This window comes from Chiloscyllium plagiosum, chromosome 4, assembly GCF_004010195.1.
Source record: "Chiloscyllium plagiosum isolate BGI_BamShark_2017 chromosome 4, ASM401019v2, whole genome shotgun sequence".
NCBI lineage: Eukaryota > Metazoa > Chordata > Chondrichthyes > Orectolobiformes > Hemiscylliidae > Chiloscyllium > Chiloscyllium plagiosum.
In genome coordinates this window covers 47,226,316-47,246,307 of record NC_057713.1, presented here as the reverse complement: position 1 = coordinate 47,246,307, position 19,992 = coordinate 47,226,316, and the positions used below count along the sequence as shown (strand labels likewise).

Below are 19,992 nucleotides of genomic sequence, written 5' to 3'. Positions count from 1 at the left end.
TGCCTTTTGCATGATGTCAGCTTTCAAAGACATGTAATTTTAAATGCCACATACTCATATCTTTAAGTATTCCTCACTGCTGTTCCAGGGACATTGAGCTAAGGGGCATGGTCACATCAAATTTCTGATTTAGAGAGGCAACATAGGTGTGATTGAATACCAATTCATACTTGTAATCACCTATAAATTGTAAATCTGTGATCTGAAGCAAATTGGGAAAATTAACACAAGTTAGATACTCCAGTTGTTGGGAGTCTGAAATAAAAACAATGGAAAAGTTTGAAAACATTCAGCTCATTGGGCAGCATTGTAGAAAGAGAAAAACAGTGTTTCAGATCAGTGATTTTTTCAGAGGAAATTAGCAAAGTAACAGATTTTAAGCAAACATTGAGGCAGGAAAGTGAGTTTTTTTTTAAAAAGGCATTGACTGTGATATGGTTAAAGGCAGGGCTGAGAAATTGACAAAAGAGACAATGGTGCAATATAAAATAAAAAGTAGTGAGAAACAAAGGATCTGAAGGAGGTGTAAGCAGAATCAATATCTGCAATTGCTGTCGGAAACTGCAGGGACAGAGGCTATGGTCTGAAATTAATGAACGTGTTGAATCTGGAAGGCAATGAAGTGCCTGAAAAAAAGCAAAGAAGCTGTTCCTCAAACTCAGGTGGTTGATCTTTACTTGAACAGCACAAGAGACTGAAGGCAAAATCGGATTAGGCCACTGTTTTTCAATAACAAGCATGTTATTGTAGTCAGACATTAGGACTGAATGAAAATGCTCTACAGCAAGTTAGAAAATGAGCATATTTTTTCTCATTATAGAAGAGACCACGTCATGAGCGGCGAATACAAAATACCAAATCTGAAAAAAAAACAAGTCAAATTCTTTTTGTATCTCAGAGGAATAAGAGAAAAGGACAGGTTTTGCTATTTTTGTACTTGCAAGGAAATGTGCCATAGAAATGCAGGTGGTGTTAGGAGGGATTGAGTGGAGCAAAGTGGTGTGGAGGAAACTGCACTGTTTGGGCTGTTGTAAGAGGTGAGGAAGATGATTGGTGATATTATGAAAATAGCAAAGTCTTGAGATATTATGTGAAGTCAAGGTAACTCAGTTGTGCTTCTTTTGGGAAATGTGTGGGAACCAAAATGCAGGAACTGTAACTGACATGGTCACTGCCAACCATGGTGAAGAGGGATTTTTCAGAAGCACTGGTATGGCAGATGATAATAGGGAATACGGAATGGAAGTAATGCTTGAAGAAGTTTGGACAAGATAGGTGTGGAAACCGTTGAATGTGGAGTAGATATTTGATAGCTTATTCTCAGAAATGAAGACACAGAAATTCAGGAAAGATTTCGTCAAAGAAGGTAAGGAAGAAGTGGAAATTGAAAGCAGGGTAAATAAAATGTTCCAGTTTGGAGTGAGAGCAGGAAATGGCACGAATAGAGTCATTAATCCAATGAAAAAGGAAGTGTTTGGGGAGAGAACCTGAGTGGGACAAGAACAAGAAATCTTCTTTATATTCTACTGAAATACAAACATAGTACCATATAGATGTGGATAACAACACTTCTTTATTTGAAGGAAGTGTTTAAATTGCAAGACGTTGTTCAATGTGAGAACAAGTTCAGTTAGGTGCAGTGTGGTGACAGATCTGAACTGGTTGAGTTCCTGTTCAAGGAAGAAATATTGTGTCGTTAGGCTGTTTTGATAGACAGTAAGAGATGTAAAAAGAGAGGTGGTGTGCTCGTACTGCAAATAAAAACAAATCTGGAGTCTAGAAACTGTTAAGTGTTGGAGGAAGTCAAAAGATTCAAGGATGGAGATAGGAAGAAACGGGCCACAGAGAGAGAAAGTAATTGAGATAAATCAGTCCTATAGGACAAGATCAAGGCAAAACAATGGACCTACCAAGGAAATCTTCTTTGAAATAGGAGCAACTAGAAGTAAATTGTTGTGGGATTTGGTATTTAGAGATTGGAGAAGGTGGTGGGATAAGAGTTTGAGAAGAAGCGGTGAAAGTCTTGCAAACAAGGTTTAATTTCTATTAGAGTCAGCATGTGGAGGGAAAGACCAGCGTGGGAAATCATGTCTCACAAACTTGATTGAGTTTTTTGAAGAAGTAACAAAGAGGATTGATGAGGGCAGAGTGGTAGATGTGATCTATATGGACTTCAGTAAGGCATTCGACAAGGTTCCCCATGGGAGACTGATTAGCAAGGTTAGATCTCATGGAATACAGGGAGAACTAGCCATTTGGATTCAGAACTGGCTCAAAGGTAGAAGACAAAGGATGGTGGTGGAGGGTTGTTTTTCAGACTGGAGGCCTGTGACCAGTGGAGTGTCACAAGGGTCAATGCTGGGTCCTCTACTTTTTGTCATTTACGTAAATGATTTGGATGCGAGCATAAGAAGTATAGTTAGTAAGTTTGCAGATGACACTAACATTGGAGGTGTAGTGGACAGCAAAGAGGGTTACCTCAGATTACAACAGGATCTGGACGAGGTGGGCCAATGAGCTGAGAAGTGGCAGATGGAGTTTAATTCCGATAAATGCGAGGTGCTGCATTTTGGGAAAGCAAATCTTAACAGGATTTATACACTTAATGGTAAGGACCTAGGGTGTGCTGCTGAACAAAGAGACCTTGGAGTGCAGGTTCATAACTCCTTGAAAATGGAGTCGCAGGTAGATAGGATAGTGAAGAAGGCGTTTGGTATGCTTTCCTTTATTGGTCAGAGTATTGAGTACAGGAGTTGGGAGGTCATGATGTGGCTGTACAGGACATTTGTTAGGCCACTGTTGGAATATTGCGTGCAATTCTGGTCTCCTTCCTATCGGAAAGACGTTGTGAAACTTGAAAGGGTTCAGAAAAGATTTACAAGGGTGTTGCCAGGGTTAGAGGATCCGAGCTACAGGGAGAGGCTGAACAGGCTGGGACTGTTTTCTTGGAGCGTCGGAGGCTGAGGGGTGACCTTATAGAATAAAAGAGACATATGGGGCAACTTTTTCACACAGAGGGTGGTACGTGTATGGAATGAGCTGCCAGAGGATGTGGTGGAGGCTGGTACAATTGCAACATTTAAGAGGCTTTTGGATGGGTATATGAATAGGAAGGGAGGGATATGGGCCGGGTGCTGGCAGGTGGGACTAGATTGGGTTGGGATATCTGGTCATCATTGACTGGTTGGACCGAAGGTCTGTTTCCATGCTGTACATCTCTATGACTAAGGCTGAGCTTGGAAGAGATTGGATCAGAGCAGGTGAAAATGAAGAGAGAGGATCTGGAAAGGCATTGCTAAAGGTAATGATTCAGTACGAGTGTGATACTTAAAGGTGTTTATCGCTCTTTGACAATCTCCTTAACTTCTTACATTGGCTTATACAACACATGAAGATGTCTGCAAGTGTTTTCAAGGTTTGTTAACGTTTATCTTTAACTTCCTCTTTTTAATGTCCCAAATTTCTATCTTCTCCAAACCTGCATCTGTGTATTGTCAGTGTGTTCTCACATCATCACATTCTGAGCTAGCTGCTATACAGTAGTGATATGGTCCAAGGATAGCTCCACCTTTGCCACTCCTAGTGAAATGATACATCCTCCATCATTAAGTAACTCCCTAATTCGCAGCTTGGTTGCATCAGAACTGAACTCAATTCAATTTTGAATAAACATACTTTACTATGTTTTTCAGTAGCTGTTTTTGTTAATCTCCTTCCAGAATCATGTGACATCCTGTGTTGCTGTGATGCACGTAAACCATCTATTTTTCCTCTTCAACGTGTCTGTAGTCTTTATGACTGATGACATCATCATCCTCCAGTACTACTTCAACGTTTATTTAGCAAGCTGAGATCATGCTGTCTTGGTTCTATTCTCATCCAGTTGTTGCCAGTCACCCACTTAGATTGACTTCTCTTCCTGCTCTTGCACTGTTAACCTCTGGTGGTCCAAAGATTAATTCTTGAGGCCACTCCTGTTTCTCAAACATCGGCTGGTCTTCATCTGAAAACAGTGTCAGAATCAATGTGTACAGTGACCCCAGGTGCTCTATCTTACTGTTACTTGATTTCACTGCTGTCTTCTCATTGCTTCTCTGCCACCTGACTTAAAATTGGGAAGATCAAAGTTCATTGTGTTTGGTCCCACCACAAACTCCACCACAAACAAGAGGAGAGTGTGAAACGGACTGGTAAGCTAGAGGAGATACTTGTTAGGAAGGAAGATGTGTTGGACATTTTGAACAACTTGAGGATAGACAAGTCCCCCGGGCCTGACGGGATATATCCTAGGATTATGTGGGAAGCAAGAGAGGAAATTGCAGTACCGTTGGCAATGATCTTTTCGTCTTCACTGTCAACGGGGGAGGTACCAGGGGACTGGAGAGTGGCGAATGTTGTGCCCCTGTTCAAAAAAGGGAATAGGGATAACCCCGGGAATTACAGGCCAGTTAGTCTCCTTGGGTGGTAGGCAAAGTAATGGAAAGGGTACTGAGGGATAGGATTTATAAGTATCTGGAAAGACACTGCTTGATTAGGGACAGCCAGCACGGATTTGTGAAGGGTAGGTCTTGCCTTACAAGTCTTATTGAATTCTTCGAGGAGGTGACCAAGCATGTGGATGAGGGAAGAGCAGTGGATGTAGTGTACATGGATTCTAGTAAGGCATTTGATAAGGTTCCCCATGGTAGGCTTATGCGGAAAGTCAGGAGGCATGGGATAGAGGGAAATTTGGCCAAATGGATAGAAAACTGGCTAACCGGTCGAAGGCAGAGAGTGGTGGTAGATGGTAAATATTCAGCCTGGAGCCCAGTTACAAGTCGAGTTCCGCAGGGATCAGTTCTGGGTCCTCTGCTGTTCGTAATTCTTATTAATGACTTGGAAGAGGGAGTCAAAGGGTGGGTCAGTAAATTTGCAGACGATACAAAGATTGGTGGAGTTGTGGATAGTGAGAAGGGCTCCCCCCCTCCATTAGCCCTCCCCACCATCACCAACGACATCTGCCAACACGGATGAGGTTGGAGACGATGTGGTTTTGCCAAGAGGCTCCTTCACCTCATCCCAACAACAGTCTACTCACTCTCACTGGATGTCATTTCTCTGCTTTGCAGAGAAGATTTACCAGGATGTTGCCTGGAATGGAGAATTGGTCGTACGGGGATAGGTTGAGAGTGCTAGGCCTTTTCTCGTTGGAATGGCGAAGGATGAGGGGTGACTTGATAGAGGTTTATAAGATGGTCAGAGGAATAGATAGAGTAGACAGTCAGAAACTTTTCCCCGGGTACAACAGAGTGTTACAAGGGGACATAAATTTAAGGTGAAGGGTGGAAGGTTTAGGGGAGATGTCAGGGGTGGGTTCTTTACCCAGAGAGTGGTGGGGGCATGGAATGCGCTGCCTGTGGGAGTGGTAGAGTCAGAATCTTTGGTGACCTTTAAGCGGCAATTGGATAGGTACATGGATGGGTGCTTAAGCTAGGCCAAATGTTTGCACAACATCGTGGGCCGAAGGGCCTGTTCTGTGCTGTATTGTTCTATGTTCTAAACTCTGTTCACTAAAACTAAAAGAACTGCAGGTCCTGTAAATCATAACCAAAAACAGAAGTGCTGGAAAAGCTCAGTAGGTCTGGCAGCATCTGTGAAGAGAAATCACAGTAAACAATTACGGTCCAGTGACCCTTCCTCAGACCTTTCTGTTCACTAGCTGCTGACTCCATTCCTCCTCTTGGCAAATGTCTGTGGCAGAACCAGTCATGACTTTGGTGTCATATTTGACTTGGATGAGCTTTTGACCACATATCTATGCAAACAATGTGACCACCTCCATAACATTGCTTGACTTCTCTGCCTTCCTGTTCAATAGCCCCAAATTAACCTCTGAAACACCACTTTCATGATTGTTACTTCCTCGGCTTGTCTGTCTAACATGTACCTGGTCTCCAATAATCTCAAGGTCATCCAAAACTTTCTCAATATCACATGACCTTGTGTGATACCCATTGATTGCTTGTGTAGCAGCTCTGTAATTTTAAAATTCTCTTTTGTGTCTTTAGATCTCTACTTGACCTCATCAGCTCTAATCTTGTAATTGAGGCATGCAACTTTGAGATGTGAACTCCTTCAATTCTGTTTTTTTTTTAGCATCCTTAGTTTTAAACACTACCCCTCTGGTGACCATGTGTTTAGCTGCCAAGCCCCTACATTCTTGCATTCCATTCCAAAACCTGAGCACTTCTCTTTCTCCTTCAAGGTATTCCTTAAAACATAATACTTTTATCAAGCTTTGTATCCTTGACACTAATAGCTACTTGTGTTGCCAGGCCTCTGTTTTGTTTGAAAATATTCCAATGAAGCATCTTGGAACATTGAATCATGTAAAACATAGAAATGCAAAATTCTATTAGTGCCGTGGTTTTCATTGTCTTCCTGGGTCATAAAGGTTCATAGTGTGGAGGTTTGAGAACAATTTAACAACATTAAATGCATGTTCCCTATAAATTATATAGATTATTGACAAATTAGGAAGAATTAATTTGAGAAAGAGAACAGAATTATTATAGTTTGATTAAAAGTCACCTGACAGCAGGTTACAGTCCAGTAGGTTATTCAGCTTCCTTCACCAACAGGTGAAGGAGCTGACCTCTGAAAGCTTGTGATTTCAAATACACCCGTTGGACTATAACCTGGTGTCGTGTGACTTCTGTCCACCCTAGTCCAACACTGGCATCTCCACATCATTATAATTTTAGAAAGAAAGTGACACCCATATTTATGTTAACTCTTGAAATGTCTAGTTGTTGAGATGGTGTGGTTTAGATTTTCTAAATGGCTCTAATGGTATTGCCTAGGGCTGCAACTTGAACGTTGTTGTGTAGGTTTCATGATATCTTCTGCTAGAAAGTAATGGAACACTTTTTTTCTGTGTTACTATACTTGCATTAGCAGCCTGAGGAATTTAACTCATGTTGCTTACCATGATTGAGTGGAAGACCACATTGCTGTTTTCTGTTTATTAGAAGTATGAGTAGAGGTTGATTCCAGTTCTATGTCAGAAGTGTCTAAAAGTTTAAAGCGAAGAAAAAGTGGCCTGGTATGAGATATTAACGATTTCAATGGCCTGCAGGAAATTTAGTATTTGACTTTCTTTTGAAATTCTCTTTTGAATTTCTTTATATCTCTCATATCACCTTCAAATTAATACACTGAGTCAAGATGTTGCAATGTAATGTTTAAAAATGATTGAGACCAATTGAATGTTTTGGTTGTCAGAAGAAACATTGAGAATTAATATTTGAAGTTGTTGTTTTTAAAGTGTATATTTTGGTCTCAGTCCATTTATAGAATTATGATAAATATTTGTTTGAACCACGGAACTTTGTTTTCTAACTCATTAGTGCTTCCATAACAGGTGATACACTTCTTGCTATCCAGGCCCCATCTGGCACACAACTGGAAGTTCCAATTCCTGAACTGGTATGTTGTACCCTGCACGCACTTCTTTTTATGATTAGCTTGCTTATTCTTGTGATTTTGCATTAACGTTATGATATCGAGATGAAGGCATGAATTTTTGCACTTTATAATACACATTTTAATGAGTACACAGTTAAGTTAACTTTGCTGTAAAGGTTTAAATTTAGGTTCGGCAACTTCAGGCCAGTCAGTTTATCCTCCATAATGGGAAAGCTTTTTATAGACAGTAATTCAGGGCAAACTTAACTGTTGTGTGGACAAATGAAAGTCAGTCAAGGAAAGGCAGCATTAATTTGTTAATAACAAATTGTGTTTAGTTAATTGCTTATCTTTTTAATGACATAACAAAGGGTCGATCAAGATAAGGCTGTTGATGGATTTCCAAAAGGTGTGATAAAGTGTTGGACAATAGACTTGTGATTAAAATTGATGCAAAATTTCATGAGTAACAGGAAATGGCACTAGTAAGCAGTTGATTTTCAGACTGGAGAAGGATTAGAGTGAAGGTCTCCATGGGTCAGTGAAAACTGCTGTTCTTTGTGATTTAGATTAATAATCTAGACTTGGCTAATCGTGCAAAATTTGTGGATGCAAAACTTGGAAGTATTGTGAGCGATGGGGAGGTTATGTTCAAGTACCTATTCAAGAAGGCTCAGAGAATCCCTGATGGACTCGACCTGTAAACCTCTCTTGGTTCTTCCCAGAGATCGTATTCTGTGGTAATCTGGAATATGAAACTTTTACAGATAGTTTAGTTAAAATTATTACCTTTATTTACCAATGACATCAATGTTACACTATAACATTGATACTTACAAACCAGGCTTAAGCTAAGGTTCTAAAACCATTAGCAAAGTAGCGGCGCTAGCTCTTACCCCTAAGAGTGCTCTCAGGCTACTCCCCTTATTGCTGCAAACAAGCTGTCTTGATACAGGAATTGCTTTTAAAATTACAAAAATGCCACATGTCCTTAATCAGATAAGCAGCAATAAAATAGCAAAAGTTTGCAGAGGAAGAGAAACTCATTGACAGGTCTAAGTATGCTTGACTAATTAAGCTACATGCACATCAAAGTGGGAAGCCTTGGTCCAGCCAGGCCAAATGGTCATTTGCTTTGGCTAGATAACCTTCCCTTTTAACAGTACATCATAACGAGGACTAGTCTAACTATGTGGGAAAGGTCATGAGGTAACCTTGCTCAGCGAACATGTCCAGTATATTGTCCTACAAAATGGCTTTTTCTTTTAAAATCATCTTAGTTTCCCAGAATGCAAATTAAATTCATAACATTCCCAGATCTCGAGCTCGAGGGAGCAACACACAAACATTCAATCCATGACAAGCTAGTGTTCACTCAAATTAGACCACAAAGATTTAATCTTTCCACCAGCTACCGTCCTGTCTGTCTGTCTCTCTCTCTCTCTCTCTGTGTCCCTTGAACCCTTTGGTCAGTGGATGTAATTTACAGAAGAATGTTTTCTCTCTCACACTCACACATGAACATCTTCCAACTTCCTTACTATGTCAGTTTCAGCCTTCATGTTTTCCTAGCCTGTAAGAGTAATGAGGCATTCACATTCCAGAACAGTCAAAATGAGGGAGCTGAGTTTCATAAATTCAAATCTGCTCAGTGTGGTATATATGAAAGTGTATCAGGACTGTTCTATTACGTGCATATTCCACTCAGCTTATTAAATTACAAGTTCTTTTCCTATTGAGAATGAGTTTTGTTAAGAGTTTTCAATATAACCAGAATTGTAGTTATCTGACATCCAACTGTGAAATATGTGCAATCTTCCAGCCCCCAGGATGAGAAGGAAGTACTCCACACATTCCCCAAGTAAATAAATGTTATCACCTTATTTACACTGATCAATTGACACTAAGAACAGATGTCCCCCATTCTTCTGAACAAATGCCCCCCCCCCCCCCCCCACACCCCCCATCACCGTGGTCAAGTGCTTTCCCGCATCTCCTGTAGCAAATGTGTCACATGTAAAGCTACAAGCTTTTTCAATTAGTCTTAAGTAGAAATAGACAAGTTGGACTCGTGTCAGAGCAAAAAGAAAGTGCATGTGTTATTTTGAATTCAGTTGAAAAGTACTTCTGGTTGTCATGAAAATGCATGATCTAATAATGTCACTTATCCTGAGAATTAAAGAGATGTTCTTTGGGTTTGACCAGTGCATTCTTATAATTTGAGAAGAAAGTGATGCCCATGTCTGTGTTAACTCTTGAAATACTTAGATGTTGGGATGGTGTAGTTTAGATTTTATAAATGGCAATAATGAAATTCTGTGTCTACTGCTTGAGGTAAACGTGTAGTTTAAATGAAGAGTCTGTTTATGATACCCAACTAATGAACTTGATGGTTAGATAATTGTATATAGTTTGAATCAGCTATAAAATAAAAAATACATTTATTTCTGGTATTTCAGTTTTAAAAAATGCTTAAAATATATAGCAATCCCACCAGAAACTGTAAAGAGAAAAACAGGTGATTGTTTGAACTTATATTCTTATTTAGTAATGAACAAGAATAAACAAGGTCCTTTGTGGGTGAAAGAGTGGGAATGGGGCAATGGTAGAACTGGGTGAGAAGAGACTGTGGTCTGTCCTCTAAATGGTGAAGCCCAAAGATATTTCTACATTGTTAAAGAACCAGCAAGGTGTAACAGCCAGTTAATAAGCAGGAATGCACAATCTGCCCACTTGTAGTCACAACAGCACTCCTGGTAATTGAGCCCCCTCTGAGTTCTGAAATTATCAAATCCAGGGATCAAGGGGGCTGGGATCAGCTGAGGATATTATCAGAAATCAGATCAGAACAGATTAAAGAGAGGATGATAATATTGGATTCTGGAAGAAGGGTGATCTTTTCATTTAATATGGTGTTTAAGGGGAAGCACTCTTGTTTATGGCTGGCTCTAGGTTTGGGTAATCAAGGTCAAGGTCAGTGAGCATGATTCACGAGCACAAACGTCTGAGTTGCTTGCAATCTTGTTGTTAGGAATATTTAGTGTATAAAGTGGAATTAAGAAGTTCAGTATTAACCATTGGAATTTTTAAATGTTTGTTTTCTCTTCTCAATAAAAGGGACCAAATGGACAAAAAAAGTACCAGATTAATTTGAAGAGTCAGTCAGGACCTATTCATGTTCTACTTATTAATAAGGAGTCCAACTGTTCAAAGCCTGTAGTGTTTCCAGTTCCACCACCAGATGACCTAATGCAATTGCAACAAGAGCTTGCAATACCATCATTACCAGAAAAACCAACTTCAACTCCACTTCTTTCAGACCGAGTTTTCTCCCTAAAGGAACCGTACCTTGTTCAGGTACCCTTACCCAAACAGTCTTCTGGTGAGTTGTGGGGAATTAGTGACTTACATTTACGTAGGTTATGCACAAAAGATGCCTGGTCTTGCGTAAAATTACATATCCACAGATTATAGGGCGGCACGGTGGCTCAGTGGTTAGCACTGCTACCTCACAGCACCAGGGTCCCAGGTTCGATTCCAACATCGGGTGACTGTCTGTGTGGAGTTTGCACGTTCTCCCTATGTCTGTGTGGGTTTCCTCTGGGTCCTCTGGTTTCCTCCCACACTCCAAAGATGTGCAAGTTAGGTGAATTGGCCATGCTAATTTGCCCATAGTGTTAGGTGCATTAGTCAGGGGGAAAAGGGGTGTGGGTGGGTCATTCTTCAGAGGATCGTTGTGGACTTGTTGGGCCAAAGGGCCTGTTTCCGCACTGTGGGGAATCTAATCTAATCTAATCTAAGGATTACATGTGACAATATAAAATTCAACTAGGAAGGTGAAATCAAGTTTAAGTTTGAGCTACTAAACATTCTCATACTCATTATTTTTTGTCATAAATTTATTATATATAAATATATTAATGGACCAACAGTCCATTGGAACTATTTCACGTTGCATAAAGTAATATTCCTTGAAAAATCTTGGATCTTGATTTGCCTTGCTATAGAGCTACTATTTTCTTCATTTGTCCTTTCCTTGTAAGGAATAATTAGACAATGACCGTTGCCATGTATTGATTTTAAATGTTATAACTATTTTAAAATCAGATTGTGGCCAGCAGCTATCTGGTATTGGATCAGATGTCTCTTACTCAAACATGAGAGATACACCAGAAATTTACAAAGGGTTGACAACTGAATCACTACAGAACATTCGGGAACAGAACGGATTACAATCACTGCTTCCTTTAGACGTTGGGAGCATTCTCAAACATCCTCCAACTTCATATGACCAAATCAAAACAGAAGATTCAAGTGGTAAGGAAAATCTAAGATAAAGACTATTGATTTTATGTAGTGCAAACAGCCACATTTTCTTTTCTGATTCCACTTTTATTCTTGTTTTTCAGGTTTGTTTAATTTATTTTGGTCTAAAGTATCAGTCAAACTAATGGTACAATTTTAAAATTGTCACTTTGGGCTGCGAAAATTAAAATGTGTCCTCAACACTAATGTATATCTTTTGGAGCTAGGTCTTTGTTGCTAAAATAAAATATTTTTCTTTCTGATTTGCATTGTATGCTATCTTCAGAGATATTATTGTCTGTGAAAGCATGGGCTAGTGCTGTCACTTTTGTTTGGGTTCTTTGCCTCTGGTGATTGCTGTTTTGTTTACTTTAATGTGACATCTGAAAAATAACTGATTAGTTAAGATAGTTGGTATCACGTTTGAAGCAACCAGTATAGTTGCTATATTTGAGTTGGGACATGTGTTAAACAAACTCATAAAGTATTGACTAGCATCAATAATTTGGTAGTAGTGTTCCTATGACAGTGCTTTTGCCCTCCTTGGATTAGTTGACACAGTCTAAGTTGAAACTTTATTGCTGGAACAGCACAGCAGGTCAGGCAGCATCCAGGGAACAGGAGATTCGACGTTTCGGGCACAGGCCCTTCTTCAGGAAGTACTAAGTACAGTCTAAGTACTGTACTTAGTACTTTCAGCAACTACAGCATGGAGGAGATAGAGTTGTATACACAAGTCGGTGCATTGATCAAATAATCTGCTGTATCCTGAATGATGTTGAACTGTTCACAGAACTGTTTAGCTGTCCAAACCAAGCAAGTATTCCTTTCACTTGTGAGTTCAGCATGTTAAATATTAGATAACCTCTGGCATTAGGAACTGAGACTCTTGTTGTGTTTCAAGGGTGACGTATTAGTGCTCCCAATAATTTGAAAACTTGCTGGGCCATTTTATTTCAAGGATTAACACTTTTCATCAATATGTAAACTATAACTAGACAAGTAGTTAATAGTGTGAAGTTCACACATTTGTGGGAGAATACAGGATTGAAGTAGAATACGATGTGTTCATTTTTGTTCAATTATTAAAAGCTTATGGAATCCACTGTTTGTAAATTGCAAATTATTAATTCTTAATTGATTTGAAAATCAAAACAACTTTGATCAGTTAAGTGTTAGCCCACACATTTTACATTAGTCCTGAGACTATTTGCAAAGCTACTTTAGTCCATCTGGCTGATTCCAGGAATTGGATCCCCATCTAAAATTCTCTGAAACTTGTTTGCCTGAGCATAAAAAGAGTTCCTTACCTTTCCCGCTCTTAATATTATGAAAAGAAGGGCTCCATTCACTACATTCAAGTATAATTGATATCATTAAATATGTGTAACCCAACTATTTTTGCATTTGAACAAATAACATCAGATGCTAAAGAAAATTCTCTTTATGCTACCTGTTATCAAGATGCAAGTCAGTTACATGTATTTGGATGTCGGTGCAATAGCAACAACAAAAGATAACCTAACACAATTAGTTGAAATGATGAGTATACCTTCATTGCCTGAAAAGAAGTGCACAACTCCCTGCACATTTAATCCTGGCAAGTTTTTGTTTTTGGGACTGTACCTGATGTACACGTTGACTGTTATAGACATGAAGATAACATTAACCATAACCTGATATTATTGTTCTTCCCCATGCAGACATTCCTTGGGCTCTGCCAACTTTTATGAATGAATCAATTTATAAACATTGTAAATATAACCTGTCATGAGACAACCTGCTAACCCATATTGGAAGAAACTAATCTGTATTGCACTTTATGCAGCATTAAATTTGCACTTTTGAATAAATTATCTTTACCAAATTTAAGAATAAAGTGTATGTGAGGGAAAAATTCCTTTGATAATTTGAAACAAGCTGAATTTTCAGCTTCAGAGGAGGGTGGACTTCCCTCCACTGGCTAACATGCTGATTTGTTGCCACACTCCTGTCCCAAGTAGGAGGCTTACCTGGGGATAGAATGACAGCAGTTAGTCATTTGGCTGAATTAAGTGTCCTGTTAACTTAGCCAGAGAAAAGAGATGGCACGGTTTCTTAATGATTTCTCCCATCACCCCATTCACAGCCAAATGACCACATGACTTTGAGAGAGGCTTCAGCTTCATATGGGCAGTCTAGTACCTGTGATCATTTTTAAGTTGCAAGGCTTTTTTAAGTACAGCACCTCCAACTTGAGGCCATCTCTCTGTTTTACCCCCATTCCCCTCCCAATTTTCAGTACCCATCTGCCAATCTTTAGCTGAATGGTGAATGTTCTCTCTGAACGATAATTGGCTTCTCAGTTAAAAATCAGGCATGAATGCATCTTGTCAAGCAGGGGTGGAACCTGGAATTAGACAAACCCAGGTAACATTTTAGCCAAATAATTTTGCAATCTTTTGGAAACGTCTGGTTGCATGATATTCAATTTTTTTTTAATGACCTGTATGTTTTAAATTTCAGGAACAATTGATGGAGACATTATGGATGAATTTATATCATCAGATGGTAAGTTATATGTTGCTGTAAAATTTGCATTTTTTATTTTTTTCAGAAGACCGTTGTATCTCCCACAAGTAGAAACTTGCTGAGTCTTTGACAGAAATATAATTTCCAGGTGAATGACAATTTTTCTATTGATCCATATGGTGAAACATATAGCACAAAAAATGTGTAACATTTAAGACATTTTGATCAAATGAATCTTGCTATTGTATGTAAGCCATCATTCTATCCAACATCCTTGACAGAAGAAGCAACATTACAATCCAACAAACAAAAGCACAAAGGTATTTGTTTTAAGAATTTCAATTTATGCCATATCCCTCTAAAGCTTTCCTATTCATGGCCAAATGTCTTTTAGATAATGTAATTGTACCTGCCCCTACGACTTTCTCTGACAGCTCATTCCATACATACATTCCCCTCTGTGTGGAAAAAGTTGCCCCTCTGATTCCTTTTGAATCTTTTCCCCCTCACCTTAAACCAATGCCCTCTAGTTTGGTCTCCTCTACCCCTGGAAAAGACCATGGTTATTCATCTTATCTACCAAACACAGGCAAATGGGACTGGTTGAGCTTACGATATCTGGTCAGCATGGACTGGTTGGACCAAAGGGTCTCTTTCCATGGTGTGTGTCTTCAACTCTAGTGGACACAATGTTTAGCATGGAAATAGACATTTTAACCGATTGTATCCATGTTGGTGTTTATGCTTCAGACAAGCTTTCTGTTACCCTACTTCATTTAAATTATTTTCTTTTCCTTGTGTGTTTCTTTGGATTTTCCTTAAATTCATCTCTTCTAGTCAAACGCTCAAATAGTCCTTCTATTAGTGAGTTCTAATTCTTATTATTTTGGGGTAAACATATTTCCCTGTATTCATTGTTAAATTTGAGTGACTCTATTATAGATGTAGCCCCTAACTCTGGTCTCTTTTGCACATATTTCGTTTTGCACACATCTAATTTTGTTCTTGGAGTGTGCCCAGTGTGTTGCATTGTGCAGTTTCCTTAAGGTGGGCTCATTATAAAGGGAACATTGTTTTTCTGTAGCTTCATACCTGCACTTGCACTCGTACCTTCGAATTATCCTGCCAAATCCTTTTGTAATCTTAAAGACCTCTTATAAGATCATTCCTCAGCCTTCTCTTTTCTAGAGAAGACAATTCTACCCTTTTCGGACTTGCTCATCAGTATATATGCTCTGTTCTAGCATAATCCTAATGAATCTTTGCAGTGCCTCCATATTTTGTTTTATGTAATATGGAGACCTGAAATGTTCAGAGTTTTCCAAGTATGATCTCATCAAGCTGCTGTACACATATTTAACATTACTTTTCTGCTTTACAGTTCTACTAATCCATAATCTTCAGATGGAAGTGAGGGTGCAACCACCTAAGCCACGTAATATTGAGCAAAACTCTGTCCTCAGTGTGACAAATGTTTGTAACAGTTAGCCAGATAGAGTGATGGCAGCCAAAAAATGAGACGTTCAGAGTGAAGGGAGATGCCCTGGCTGATATTTTTGCATCATCATTAGCCACGGGTGAGGTCCTGGAAGACTGGAGGTTAGCAAATATTGTGCCATTATTCAAGAAGAGCTGCAATGAAAAGTCTGGGAATTATAGACCAGTTAATTTACCACCTGTGGTGGATAATTTACTTGAGATTCAGAGAGTTAAGATATATATGCATTTGGAAAGACAGGGTTTGATTAGGAGTAGTCAGCTTGGCTTTGTGAGTGGGATATCATGTCTCACAAATTTATTAAAGTTCTTTGATGAAGTGACCAGGAAGGTTGATGAGGGCAGAACAGTAGATGTAGTCTATATGAATTTCAGTAAGGCCTTTGATAAGGTTCTACATGGAAGGCTGCTCTGAAAGGTTAGATTGCATGGAATCCAGGACAAGCTGACAAATTGGATACAAAATCAGCTTGATGGTGGGAAGCAGAGGGTAATAGTGGAAGGATGCTTGTCAGACTGGACGCCTGTGACTAGTGGAGTGCCTCAGGGATCGGTGCTGGGCCCATTACTGTTTGTTATCGATATCAATGATTTGAATGAGAATGTACAAGGCATAATTAGAAAGTTTGCTGATAACACTAAAATAGGCGGTATCATGGGCAGAGAGGCAGGTTATCAGAAATTGCAACAGGACCTTGATCAGCTGGGGAAGTGGGCCAAGAAATGGCAAATAGAGTTTAATATAGATAAGTGTGAGGTTTTGCAGTTTGGAAAGTCAAATCAAAGTAGGAGTTTTAGGGTGAATGGTAGGACCTTAAGGAGTGTAGTGGAACGGAGGGACCTTGGAGTTCAGGTTCACAATTTACTGAAAGTGGAGTCCCAGGTAGACAGGGCACTGAAGAAGGCTTTAGGTACACTGGCCTTTATCAGGGCATTGAATATAGAACTTGGGAAGTTATATTGCAGTTATACAGGATGTCAGTGAGGCAGCACTTGGAGTATTGTATTCAGTTTAGGTCACCTTGTTATAGGAAGGATCTTATTAAATTAGAAAGAATGCAGAAGAAATTTACAGAAGAAATGTTGTCTGGATTCAATGATCTGAGCTATAGGGAGAGGTTGGACAAGCTAAGACTTTTACCTTTAGAGTGTAGGTGACTGAGGAGTGATACTATAGAAGGGTATAAGATGATGAGAAGCATAGATAGAGTGAAATGTACTCAGTCTTTTTCCCAGGGTTGGAAAATCGAGGACTAGAAGGCATCAGTTTAAGGTTAGAGGAGAAAGAATAAAAGGGAATCTGAGGGGTAACGTTTTTATACAGAGGGTGGTATGCATATGGAATGAGCAGCCAGCAGAAGTGGTTGAGGAGGTACATTAGCAAAATTTGAAAGGTTTGACAAATACATGGATAGGAAAGGATTAGAAGGATATGTGCCAAGTTCAGGGAAGTGAGGTTAACGTGGATGGATGTTTGGTTGCCACATGGCCTGTCTCCCTGCTATAGGACTCAATGACTCTATGCCATAATTGTAGAGTGCAGGTTATTAGTAGAATGAGCTTTGAGTCAAAAAGCCAGTTGTTCTTAAACTGATGCTCGGTGAGTTTGTCCAATCCAGATCTTAGTTGTACAATCTGGAATAAAATACCCTTTTAATAAAAGAGCCATGGAAACCTTGGATTTTTGTCTGTGCACAAATAGGAATACGGGCTAAGGTAAGTGAGTTAAAATTGGACTGGAAGAGCACCTTTATGACTTAGTTGAGAACAGAATTTAGTTCATACAATTGTGCACCCTGCTGAAGCTCACCCAAATGAAAAAACTATTTCGCCAAACTATATTTAATGAAATCCTCAACAAAGAAGTGAGGAGCAACCACATGTTTCCAACAAAGAGGAGATAATTCATGGCAAAGGGGAAAGAAAAGTAAATGCTTGAATCTGGTGACTGGCGTTTTGTTTCAGTTTCCCCAAATAACATGGTCTGTTTATCCTGCAGTCTTTCCCCTCCTTCGACTTTCTCCTCCGCCAGTTGATGAATACAGTTTCAACCTGGATGAAAATGAAGGTGTCTGTGATCTTTTTGACGTGCAGATTTTAAATTGCCAGTTTTAAATTGTGATCGCCATCCCAAGATATTGAATCTACCTCTGGACCACCTGTTCAGCCTTCATGAACTACTTTGTTTCTATTTGTGAAGTTCACTACAGCATTATGGTCAAGACAAAAGTTTAAGGTTTCTGAACTTGTGTCCTTTACGTGTTTAAGTCCTGCATGGACATCTATTTTATAGAATTGTTCAGTTTGTTTCTTCGTACTGCCATGTAGCAAACAATTTTTTTTCCTGCAGTTGAATGTGATACTGCCATGGCATAATCTCATGTTGCAAAAAAGATTTTACTTCACTAATGACTTTTCAACTGCCTTTTTTAATAGGGTAGCAGGGAAATTTGATTATTTTTATATACTGCACACTTTTAAGTGCCTTTTGGTTCTTGCACTTTAGGAGAGTGTTTTTTTTTGTCTTTATAATGTACAGGAAAGTCTATCTCAGTTTAGAACTGAACAAGTAGTCTCCTGATGTGCTGTTTGTTGACCAGTAAAGATGTTTGTTCTTATAAACACGTGGTCTTTTTAGTCCAGTTTCACCATAATTCTGCCAGTTCACATAGTTCTATGTTGAAGGTAATATGTGGAGGAACTGTGCCTAATAGTAGAACCTGGCCAAAACACTTGATGTTAATGCAACTATAACATTTTTCACTTCTTTTATTTCAAGGGTTGTGGGCATTGCTGCAAGGCCAGCATGAAATACCCATCAGTAATCTTACATGATATGCTAATGTCTAGTAAGCATCTGGACAAGTAGAATGCACACTAGTGTGATAATCACAGTGCAGATTACAGCAAATGTACAGTCAATGAGTTGTTTAATTTTCGGTAGCTTGTTGCTTATTAGGCAAACAACTTAAAATATATCCTGCCTTCTCTAACTGTTCAGTGTTCAAATGGATTGTGACACAACTTGGATGGTTCAGTTAGTTCAATGTTTACTTGGGCCAGACTACCTTGTATATCTCATGAAGTGTTTACAGAATGTGTTTTGTATAAGAGGTTGACATTTTCCCTGGGACCACCTGTCATGTAGAATTACAACAAAGAAATTCTTTGTAATTCAGTTTTTATATTGACCAAAGCTGTTGTTTTTTCTAAAAAAGGCACAAAAGATTAAAGTGTCATATCTCTGCTTCTGCAGTCTTTATTTAATTAAGTCTGGTAAATTAAAGATTTCCTATTTATCCTATTTCTTGCAGTTACAGCAATGGAATTTTATTATGGAAATTTTGTTTTCTGGCTGTTGTAGTCATTTACTAGGTTGTGCAAAAGGTCCAGATTTCTTATCACCATTCAATGTAATTTCTCCTTGGTCTGTATTTTTGCTTTTAGGTTAATTTAACCAAAAGGAACCACAAATACCTTCTAAAGTTACTTCTATCAAATGTACCTTGTGGCATTTTTTTTTTTGCTGCACCTTGCTAGCTTTGAATACCAGGTGACTACACTATGCAGGCTACCATATGCATTGCTCAAAGCTGGAGTTCTGGGAATTTGTAAAGTGGATATTGTATTACAAAACAAAATAATATGGTTCTGAAAATCTGAAAGATAAACAGAGAATTGTGGAAATATTTGGCTGTTGAGAGCATGTGTGAGGAGTGAAATGGAGTTAATATTTCAGGTTCTTCAGTTCAGAAGAAAAGTTATACTGGACTCAAAACGTTAACTTGTTTCTCTCACCGCAGATGCTGCCAGACTTGCTGAATTTATCCAATGTTCTGCGTTTGTTTCAGCTTTTCTACACCAGTAGTATTTTGCTTTTATAAAAGTAAGCATGAAGTGGAAAAAACCTGACACCAGCTCTTATTTTGCCAGCTTTAATTTTATGTGCTGTACAGCAGAATACTACTCCTCTGTGTGGGTAGTGAGTAGCCACACAAAACACTTGGACACCATTCAAGAAATATAATCAATGCAGATAATCCATGATACCCTGAAATCAATCATCAATGGTTCCAAGCCCTGCTTAATATCTGACATCCTTGTGTGCTGGTGGTGAGAAAATCTGACCGTGCTGAACCCCCCGCCACAGCACAAACAAGGCAAACCATGAAGAACTTCAGAATCTACTGTGTGCGCTCAAATAATAAACTATACTTGATCTCTGTGAACAGT

General features: G+C 39.0%; 1 protein-coding gene across 1 annotated transcript; it reads left to right on the top strand.

Annotated features, from left to right (window-relative positions):
- The first annotated feature begins 6,228 nt into the window (after positions 1-6,228).
- Positions 6,229-19,992, top strand: LOC122549026 (transcription factor E2F5-like). The gene is made up of 6 exons (XM_043688158.1): positions 6,229-6,244; positions 7,403-7,467; positions 10,564-10,828; positions 11,554-11,763; positions 14,257-14,301; positions 17,759-19,992. Exons 3-6 carry the CDS (start codon positions 10,696-10,698, stop codon positions 17,872-17,874), a joined length of 504 nt encoding a protein of 167 aa, XP_043544093.1. The 5' UTR covers positions 6,229-6,244; positions 7,403-7,467; positions 10,564-10,695; the 3' UTR covers positions 17,875-19,992.